Source organism: Folsomia candida, unplaced genomic scaffold (assembly GCF_002217175.1).
Source record: "Folsomia candida strain VU population unplaced genomic scaffold, ASM221717v1 Fcan01_Sc048, whole genome shotgun sequence".
NCBI lineage: Eukaryota > Metazoa > Arthropoda > Collembola > Entomobryomorpha > Isotomidae > Folsomia > Folsomia candida.
In genome coordinates this window covers 647,694-658,353 of record NW_019091240.1, presented here as the reverse complement: position 1 = coordinate 658,353, position 10,660 = coordinate 647,694, and the positions used below count along the sequence as shown (strand labels likewise).

Genomic DNA, 10,660 nt, shown 5'->3' with positions numbered 1-10,660 from the left:
GTTGTGCACTCAACAATTACTTTATTGGCATCACCACCACCACCACCACGAGCTACCGTTTGACTGCATTCGTACAAATCTCGCCTAATCTCGCAATGCAATTCTTTCTCGTATGCTGCATGCCAATATTTAGTAGTGGCAACTTTGGTGGTTAAAAAATCACAACAATTCGCAAATAGCGTTCAGTTTGCAGGCAAACGTTCAAGGTGCACGCACGTCGATTGGCGTCTCCTAGCTCCAAGTCCATACATACATTCGTGTATTCGCAGCATTACTTTTGCGTGAGCATCATCATCTTCCTTGCTAAAAAGTTTGAAATTTTTTCTCTCAAAAGATTTGGTTGGTCACCCAAAACCAGAACAGTTGCTGATACCACTACAGAGTTCTGCTAATAACTCAGCCTCAATAAAAGTGGGCGTTCGAATAAACAGTTTAAATAAGTGGTGGAAAGTGTGAAATAGTTGATAGTTTTGTCACCCTGCATATTTTATACAAGTACATAACCTTATCTTTGATCCGATTGGATGCGTCTCATCTTCCCAATTTCATGGACCTTCACAAAAACATAATTTCTTCATTTAGAATGATATGCAAATTTTGGGATGAAAATTTAATTCAATTACCAAACTGAAACTATACAAAAAAAACTGCGGCATCTTTGCATAAAGTGAAAAAATTGAACCGTGAGTGAGTAGAATACTAAAAATAAAGGTGTATTAATAATTTCACCACGACGGACTTGAACCGAATGAATTACCGTAAGTGTGTGGAGGAGTGCGTTTAAAGTAAAAAAGTAGAAGAAGCAATTACTTCTTGTACGAAATTTCTGTGTGTTTAGTTCGGCTTCGGGCTGGTAATGTTTTTCATAGCCTTTTTTCTCGTGCAATTACCAAAGCCAGGCAATGTGTATGCAGTTGTATTGAATAAGAGTAGTTTTGTTTAAGTAGATAAAGGGTAAAAGTAACTGGGCTCGGAATAATTATAAAAAAAGAGTGAGTAGGAAGTGCAACAACGAGCCAAGGAATTCTTTTGATTCGGAAAAAAAAGAATTAAGGAACCCAAAGAAAAGCTACAGGACTACGGTTCTCTCAGTGTTTCAAGTTGAGAAACGTGAAGGTAATTGTTTTCAATGCCTGCCAAATAAACAAGATTTCTTCATCATCTTTGTACACGGGATATTGAACCGAACCATGTCGTCGAGCAGTGAACAACGGGCCGTGATATACGTGGAGTCAGGAACCTCGTTGAGGTCATCCACCACGACCATGTTGGAAAAGTCGGCATCCAACAGTGTCCCCCATCATCCGGGGTCCAACTATGTAATCAAGATCCAGATCGGGGAGGAACCAATGTTGGGACTCATGTCTCATCCGGTGAGGATTGACGTCTCCTCCACGTCTGGGAGGCCTCTCGTCTCCCTCAAACAAAAGGTCGAGCAGCATCACAACTGTCCTTGTGAGGAAGAATCGTCATCTTCTTCCTCTGGGCAATCTTCTCCTCGCTCCGATATGACTCCGCCGCCCAGGATGAATATCAATTTGGGTGGTTCAAGTGGTGGCAATCGATTTGGAAGTGAAACCTCCGAGTCTGACACGGAGTCGGATATTTCGGCCGAATTCCGTCCATTGTCCTGTCAAGCGGCACAATTTGCTTTGAGAGAAATTTGTGAGGCGGACTCCCCGTCGCCCCCGCTTCTTCCGAGGAGCATTATGAAGAAGGTAAAAGTTGGCAGTGGTGGTGGTGGTGGTGGTGAAGATGATAAAATCGCAGTACCGCCACCCCTTCCGGAAAGCAAGGCTCCCATTTTGCCACCACCACCTTCATCTGCTCAACTTGATGGTCAGGTAGAGCAGATTCACACTGTTCAGAACACGGCTGGCGTCAATGCGACCGTGGCAGAGTCTTCAGCAGCCAAACAACCAGAGGCACCGACCAATATTCTGGGTGCAATTATGACACTGTCCGAGTCAATGGCGTTGAAACGGGCGCAGAAAGCGGCTGCAGAAGCAGTTTTGGAGCATCAAGCAGGAAAACAGTCCTTTGCCACGCACAAGGTCGTCGTAATGGATGAGAGTGGCTTTCATGTGAATGAAATGGTGGGATTTTCACGGTCTCCAGCAAGTCTAACTCCGAATAATAAGGGAGCCACGAAGGATGCGGCGGCTGAAGAATCACTCAGCAATTTTGCAGGTGTTCGGGATATATTTTCCAGGAGGGCAGGAGAGGGCACGAAGCAGATTTTGAGTGATAGAGGCACCATTCGAGGGTAAGGTTTTTTTATCTTGGAAATTTTTAAAGCAACAAAAAAGTGCATACATACAAATATTCACTTTTTTTGCCCCTGATATTTTAAGATAATACTCAATAATCAGTAAGGTAATAGAAATGGTTATCTTTGCTGCGATTATCTGAGTCAATTCGGGCTTATTTTTTTTACTCACGTCTTTATCCTTATAAAATCAGCTTAAGGCTTATCAGAGATAACTTACAATATCATCTTTGACTTTCAGTGTGAAGAATAGAGTGCGAGACGGAATTGCTACTTTTCTCCAGTCAAAGGATACGAAGGTGAGATTTGATCTAGTTAATTTTTAAGTTGTTCATTGATTTATTGTCAATTACTTTTTTCGTGATGATGAATCGTTCATCTTCACTTTTAGTTTTTGCCTTTTCAATTCTTTCGCACATGAAAGTTCTCACTTTCTCAGGTTTTTTTGTGCAATTTTCGTTCGTTGGGTTTAACTAGGTTTACCTTATTGCGTTTCCAATAAGACCAATAAAACTATTCTTCCTCAAACAAAAAAAGCTACTAATGTCTTTGTACGTGGTATTTTAATTGCTCTTTATATTCTCGTTTGACTTCAAATGATCGAAAGTAGGGTAACCACGAACAGAAAATGAATCGAGGAATGGGGGACAAACTCGCTCTTTTCGAAATTTGCATTCTTTTCCTTTTCATGACCAAATCAATGCTCCTTCTATTCTGGAAAATTTGGCATATTAAACACCTTAGGGAAATTGGATACCTTGTTTATTTACTGCCCACTCGATCAAAGCAAGCCTTACATGTTACTTGGGAGTTGTAGTAAAAAAAGACGTGTAGCACCATCAATACTTACTTTTGTTAATTTGTTTGTCAATGTTTAACTCATTCATTTTGAATTCGTCATGAATCTGCTGCAAGTCAAACGGACTTTACTCTAGTTTTATTCATGTACAAAGATTACCATCTTTTTAAATTCTAGGGCATGTGCTAACTCCTCGGCCACATAAACAAAACCGCACAGAGTTATGCATACCAGAAACATAAGTATTTCTCATCTGCATAGAATATGTACATGCAAACACGTCACACCAGCAAACCAAACTGATGCGGTATTGGCAATCAAAGCAGTTTCTCAATGAGAGCAGTATTAATAATGTTTCACTTATTTTACCAATTTTTCAATCTCAGAATTGCCATTTCTCTCTTTTCTGCCTTGTTTCAGTCAGACTTTCGGGAACTGATCCTGAGTTGTAGTGCTTAAGCTTGTCAATATTGAACGCTTCTTGTACAATTGGAAAAGACAATGACAATTTTGAATTGTAACAATAGGTCATAATATATGTGTACTTTTTATTGTTTCCATTCATGACATTTCAGACTTGGTTCTTCTTCTGCTTTTTTTTTCTCTTCACAATTAATAATGTGCAAATCGTGATTTTTTGTGGGGAAAAGCTTTTAAATTATATACAGCGAGTCTCACAATTTAATCAATTAATTCCAATCATGTCGACGTTCTATCAAATTGAGTCGTTTGCAAAGTCCTTAAACTTCAACTTGCAATTGTTGCCTTGCTACACAAACTGTTTTCACGTACGTATTTATTTGCATACGCTCGTCTTGTTCTTGCATTATTAACTGCAGTTTCCCTTCCTGCATGTCCTCCTGTTTAGCTCTCTTTTTCGGTGCCATATGTCACTTTTTCTACAATGTGCATCCGACGACGACGACATTTGTATGTGTGTTGCATCGCCTACTTGCTCGTCTCTCTCTTTAACTTGACAACTTCATTCTAAATGAGATTCTAAACGAATTCAGGTGTAAATTTGCACTTGCATTTTATTTAAGGTTTTTTTCTCTCTCTCTGAAACTCATTGTTTCTGCCTCTGCTGACAATTTCGGAGCTATTGTCCCATCACAATTGGACCTTGATTGATATTCAATGGTAGATAAATGTGCAGTAGTAGGAGGACAAATATTTTATGTAAGATGGAAAAGATTTCCTTAAATGAGCTATGGTTTTAAGTGATGAAATTCTAATTCCGCAACGGACTAAATCCGTTTAATAACACTTTTTAGCAATATTATGTACGCTTGCCAAACAAGATACATAATAAACGCAGGAAAATAATAAATAAGGATTCTATTAATAAATAATTCCACCTAGTCTTTCCTTCGTTAACAGGAGTAAGTTTAAAAATAAAAGTGTGCAATAACGTAAAATGAATACATTGTGAGCAAAACTATACGTAAGCAAACTTCAAACTCGATAAGATTGCGGATCAAAAGGGTATTTGCTATATCTTAAACCAGCTTTGCTTGCGTATGATTATCAGTTGTGGTGTGAACATGTAATTAGAATTAATTAGTTCATCTGTGGTGGGGCAGGCTGTGGATGCGATACAATGTGTTTAATTCGGCGTTCGAGGGACGAATTATGGTTTTTGGGAGAGTTTCCTCATATTTGAAATTCATCTCCAAACTGTATCAAGTCACGGCTCCTGATGCACCCACTTTATTCAACGCTGCCAGTGCATGAAGAAATTAAAAGGGTTTTGATAACTTGCTGGTTTACGTTGTATCTCTACTTTGTTGCAATTTTTGGTGTGCGATACTGCCCCAATGAATGACTGGTACACACACGTTACGAGCTGCATGGTGTATGCTGCTCCCAGCTCAAGAAGTTAGCACGTATAAAACCAAAGTTATTGTTGTTCTTTGTTGCTCTATAAAATTGAACGCATGCATTGTTGTTTGTGGTCCTTCTCGTTTTTACACGCACTGAATACTAATCATAAAGAGCCAAAGAATCGGGAAATACTACGATCTGGATCACTTTACTTTTTTTATCTTATGAACACACAGAAAGACAAGAGGACGACAGGGTGAAAAATGCATCTTTCCTTTTGTCCTCCTGTTTCGAAGTAAATGCAAGTATTTCACTTTTAAGTTTGTTCACAAACCAGGAAAAGTGATTCGGAGTAGAAATATCTTATCGTACGTAGCAGTAAACGATTTAAATACTCTGCATTCTTGCAAGGACAATTTGCTATACGTGGATACGTATTTAGAAGAAATTCTGCACGTATGAATTGAGTAGCCAAGATTTTTTTTGGCGTGCTCATTTCTTGTCGTTAAAAGATTTGATGCCCTTTTCAAGAATCATTCAGTTGGAAACGAAATCAAATGTCATGCAGGTTTTATTTAATGGATAATTAACACGGTAATGTGATGGGTTACGGATGCCTCTAATCTGTAATGAGATCGGAAGGACTTAACATCCAATCACTCATGAATCCTAGAAATGTGACTTTATCAGCGTGCTAATAATAATTAATTATTTATTACTCATTAAAAAATACGTGTCATTTGCTTTGGTATTTCTAATTTCGAGACCACCAGGGCAGCCACTTAGGACGAAGGCATTGTAACCGTTTTCCATTCTTCACATTGCCATTGTACAGTTCAAGAATAATAAATTTACGTATCAGCAGCAGCAGTCTTCTGTTTGTATGTTTTGCAATCGATCGTAAAATAATCAATAAGAAATAAAAATCTGTAATCAATCCAATTATCATTAAATTACATTTTAAACTTTAGCCAAGCTTGGATAAATTTAGTAAATGTACTTTTTTTACTGCTCAAGTATCTATGTACGTGGAGCTAGTTTCTCTTGGATTTTTACAGAAATTTCCATTTATTATTATTACATTAGTAATGTAATATTACATGATCCTTCCTCATTAGGAGTAATTTTTAATTTAATTTAGTTTTAATATGGAAAACTTAACCAAGTGTTGAAATTAAGTGTTAAAGAACCAAGCAGTCAATCGTTCAGTCAACCATTTCACTACCTTAATTTAGATAAAGTCAATCCAAAAGTATGTTGTAGTTGTTGTACAATTTTTTTTTCGAGTACCTCAACAAGAATTCCATTATGTTTAAGAGAGATTTGCATTTTATTGCGTTCAGAGTTTAACAAACAAATACTTTGTCATCATGCATTACATAAATTTCTTTAATTTCATAAACTCAGGTATCTTCACTCTTATCAAATAATGCTTCACTGGACATAAAGTCATTAATTAATAGACCAAATATGGTACACAAATACTAAGAATCAGTACTTATAAGCTGGTGGGAGTAAGGAATCGTATATTTTGTGCTTAATAATAACAATAGAAAATATTCATACATGCATAAATTAGATTCGCACATGCTATTAGCAGCACAAAATTGTGTAGGATATGCATGTGGTTAGTTATAATATGAAATTGTCGACGCAAGTAAAGACTGCACTAGTTGCGTTATGTTTAAATCCTGTCCGCTGTTGACAGCCAGCAATTAATTTACTTACGTTACACGCTAAGACAGAAGAATTGCGAATGAATTATGAACTCCTGTCGAAAGGAAAAGTCTCCTCCGGGCCTTTTTTTTCGTAATTGAATATTTCACACCAAATTAGTGAAAAGTTTTTTTTAATAAACCTAATTTCGCATTATAAAATGGCACATGTATTAATTGGCTGTGTCTGTCGGTCAAATTGCTTGCTAATTTCACGCTTGTCTCTCCTTTTTTCTGTTAAGTAGTGTGTATAAAAATTTGATAATTTTTTCCTACCAGGACGTTTGCCAAATTTCGTAAACAAGAATGATTTTGAATTTCGGTCGATCCTTTAATGTGACATGGAATTTGCTAAATTGCCGATCATGACACACATTAAACACTCGATTGTTATTAAGTTTTGATAAAAGCTTTTTGATTGCTTATTATTCATACCGATTGAGCACAATAAATATTTACATAAAGTTTACCCCCTCTAAGACAAGTAATAATTTGCAAATTAAGTTATGGGAAATCCGGTTATTACTTTTTGGGTTGTTTAACAACGCACGCTTATCTTAATACGCCAATTATGTCAAATCCTGTTGTGAATACAGAATATTTACTTCTGGGAAAGGGCAGTGCAATTTAGTGAGTGCATGTAAACTCCAATAAGTTACCTACCCATTAAGCAGCAGACACGATTAATAAATAAATAATTGTAAATTAATGTAAACTGATTGATTACTTGTGTTATGTTAGCCGTTATAATGGCAATTTTGCGAAACCATGAACATATAACAAATTACACTCGTGTAATAATAATAGCCTGATTAATTGCGTTTGGGCTTATTCCTTACGTAAATGGGAAGCACATGATTTTCTGTATTGCACACACAAGATGTAGGTGCCAACATTTCGTTTAGGTTTTAAATTTTATCGGAGCATCGTAAAACATAATTGTAATCCAAACGCAGAGATGCAGATAGCAATAATAAGTAACATAATAATAATAACAGAAGAACCGCATATCCATCCACTTAAAGCTTTAGTTTATGAGCCCAGCTTAATTATTTGCTATGCACTTTTTGATTACTTGGTCACGAGGTCATCGGTGCCAAGGATCTCATCAGATTTTTTTTTAACTCAGCGAATTTGTGAGGCTTATTTATAACGAAATTAATTAGACAGGAGCCTCTCGCAAAGTTTAAGAAAGATAACCTTTTTCCACTTGGTGTACACCCTTTATGAAAAAAATGACATTCGCGACACGAAAATATCCACCTTCGCAGCTCGTAATTCCTTGTTATCAGACTTGCATTTTTGCATTTCCTGCGCATATCTCAACTTCCGATCTCATCAGATTGTAGTGCTTGATTTTTGTGTGCGGCCATATCCATACCCATTGTGATACTCCCCACTCATTTGTATAATTGTGGTCTTAGGATTGGCACACAAGTTGCACAATTAATGTTGACTGTTCATAACAATTAAAAAATACACTTGAGAAGCGAAAGGTATTGTTCTCCTGCTCAAATTGGGATGAACTCTCTTCCTTCCGTTCTTCCATTATTGTACAAACAATGATTTTTTTCGCATTGCATCTCCTCCATGCAAACTACACTTTAATCCTATCTCACATCGACATTGATACACTTTGAGTTATTCCTCCAACCACACATCAGTCACGCACATGAGCAGGGCTTTTAATTGATATTGGTGGTATTGGTCAGTCAACCCGTGCATACGAGACTCGAGCACAAAATAATAATATGAATATAATGATACACTAAAAAGGAAAACGATTTCGTTGTTCATTGTTGAATGGATTCACTTCAACGCTCGCCCAACACCACCACGAGCAGAAATTTCCACATGACGCCAGACAGATGTGAGTGAGCAATATTTTTTCAACAGGTGCGGTTCCTACGTGTATGTACTTCCTTACATACTTTTTTTGAAGATAAGTGTGAAGAAAAATAAAGAATTTCATGAAAAATGAGGAATAACATGTAAACTCGATGAATCTCATGATAACAATTATTTATATTGCACGTTTAAATGTTTGCGTCCGTGTTGGAATATTTGTATGGACTTCAAAATACAGAGCGTAGGCATTCCACTGCTACCGGGTTGTTGTTACTTGCTTACTTAAAACTTTGGCATATTCTGTATTAATCAATCAGTGATCAATTATAATCTAGAGTGAGGATCACTCGCTGATACTGAAACGGTACACAAAATACCTAAATTTAGCCCATTTTGTGCCATTGGCTGATGAATGGGTGGATGTAACAGTAACCGTAATTTGATTTCGATGAACTAATAATTTGGCGATTTGATTTGGTGCATAAAGTTTCATTTTTTGATAAAAAAAGTGTGTAACATAAAAAATGAGAGGAAATAAAACGCCATCATATAAACTACATAGCAAGTAGAGTGATTTTTATGATTTCTAAATATAATGTAATTCAATTAAATTTATTCTGTTTAATTTTTAATAAAATGTGCGAACTATATAGATTTATTTTTGAAATTTTAACTGATTAATGTGATTTTTTGGGCGGATTCGACCAAATAATGCAGTTTTATGCAACGCCCAGTCAGATTAAGGTATATAAAAATAATAAAAATGTGAAGGAGAATTTCTGTACAAAAGTGGTAACTGTAACTGCATTAGATTTGGTGAGATTTGCGAGAAAAGTTTTGTTATACCGTGAAATAATAATATGGGATAAGAATACAGCGGTGTGGGATTTGCTTTGTTCGACTCGTTCGGATTTCTGCAGAGTTAAACTTGTTGGCAAATTAACAATAAAAGCATTAACTTGATAAGAAAAGTACACAATTCATAAATTGAGTTTAATTTATAAGATGATTTTTTACAACTTTTTTCAACCTATTGTTTAAGTACGGAGTCATATTAAAACGTACATAGATATGAAAATATCGCATATTTTGCATTATGCTTAATTGGTTATCATGAATGAATAAGAATGCTCCACACATGAAAATTAATCCTCGTCATTCAGCAAGTCTGGTGACAGTCATAGGAATCTTAAAATTTGTAATAACGGAGTTTACCAGCATTTCCAATTTAGTGTCATTCAGTGTCCACGACGGTGGACAAGAAATACTTGGTCTTGTCACATTTTCTGATGAGACGACAGAATAAAAAAGTCGGTCTTTAATAAACTTACATAATTCGCTGCTATTCATTCACACGTTTGTCGCATATCATTATGAAGTATATTTTCGTATTGTATAAGTATTTACGTATTGTATTTATTCCGTACAAGTGGGGCCCACGTGGAGTGGAAAATTACACCACCGGTTAAAACAACGTTACTTTTTATACTGGATATGGTGAAAAAATAATGGTAAAAATAGTAGCAAAATTGAGAATAGAATGGTTCCCAATATTTATAATAATGCATAACATAAGTAACCTCATTGTGAACAATATCTGCAGTAGCACAAGTCTGCTGAGTTATATAATTATATAATTTATAGGCCATATTCATGCATATTTGTACTTATATAAAAGTACCCGTTTTGATAAAAGTACGCAAGTTTCTTGTCAAATGTGATGTAGCCACGTATCTATTTTTAATATACGGATTTTGCCCACAGATTAACTTCGGTCTAAAATAAAATACAGAGTTTTTTTCTATTCTCACTCCACAACAATTATCAGAGTGTGAAAGACACTGGGTTTTCCTGATTCTCATTTCGTTTACATATGAATATTCACATGTACCTCATTTAAATCTAATAGCCACGCATAATTGTACCCCTCATTCCCCACTTGCAGGTGGAATTAGACATGTAGTGAGATAAAGTAGGAAGCTGCATGTATGTGACTGATTATCCCCCAAAATGTGGACGGAACTGGGATAAAAATAAAAAGTCAAATTTCTCAAGCAGTGTTATGAAATGAAACAAGTCGAGGAAATTGAAGAATGACTTTGTTAATTGTGTGGATACAAAAGTTATGAGGAATCAATGGCGGTGTGTGTATAAAATTATTAAGATTCATTACTTCATCATATTTATTATTCATCATTAGGAAAG

At 36.1% G+C, this 10,660-nt stretch overlaps 1 protein-coding gene across 2 annotated transcripts in view; it reads left to right on the top strand.

Annotated features, from left to right (window-relative positions):
- The first annotated feature begins 198 nt into the window (after nt 1–198).
- The window catches only part of LOC110861998 (glutaredoxin domain-containing cysteine-rich protein CG31559), a 32,600-nt gene continuing 22,138 nt past the window's right edge, over nt 199–10,660 (top strand). For both annotated transcript variants that reach the window (XM_022111128.2, XM_035845201.1), the window contains exons 1-2: nt 199–2,266; nt 2,511–2,568. In XM_022111128.2, coding sequence (XP_021966820.1) covers nt 1,191–2,266; nt 2,511–2,568 — 1,134 coding nt within the window. In that variant the 5' untranslated portion in view covers nt 199–1,190. The remainder of the gene's footprint in view (nt 2,267–2,510; nt 2,569–10,660) is intronic.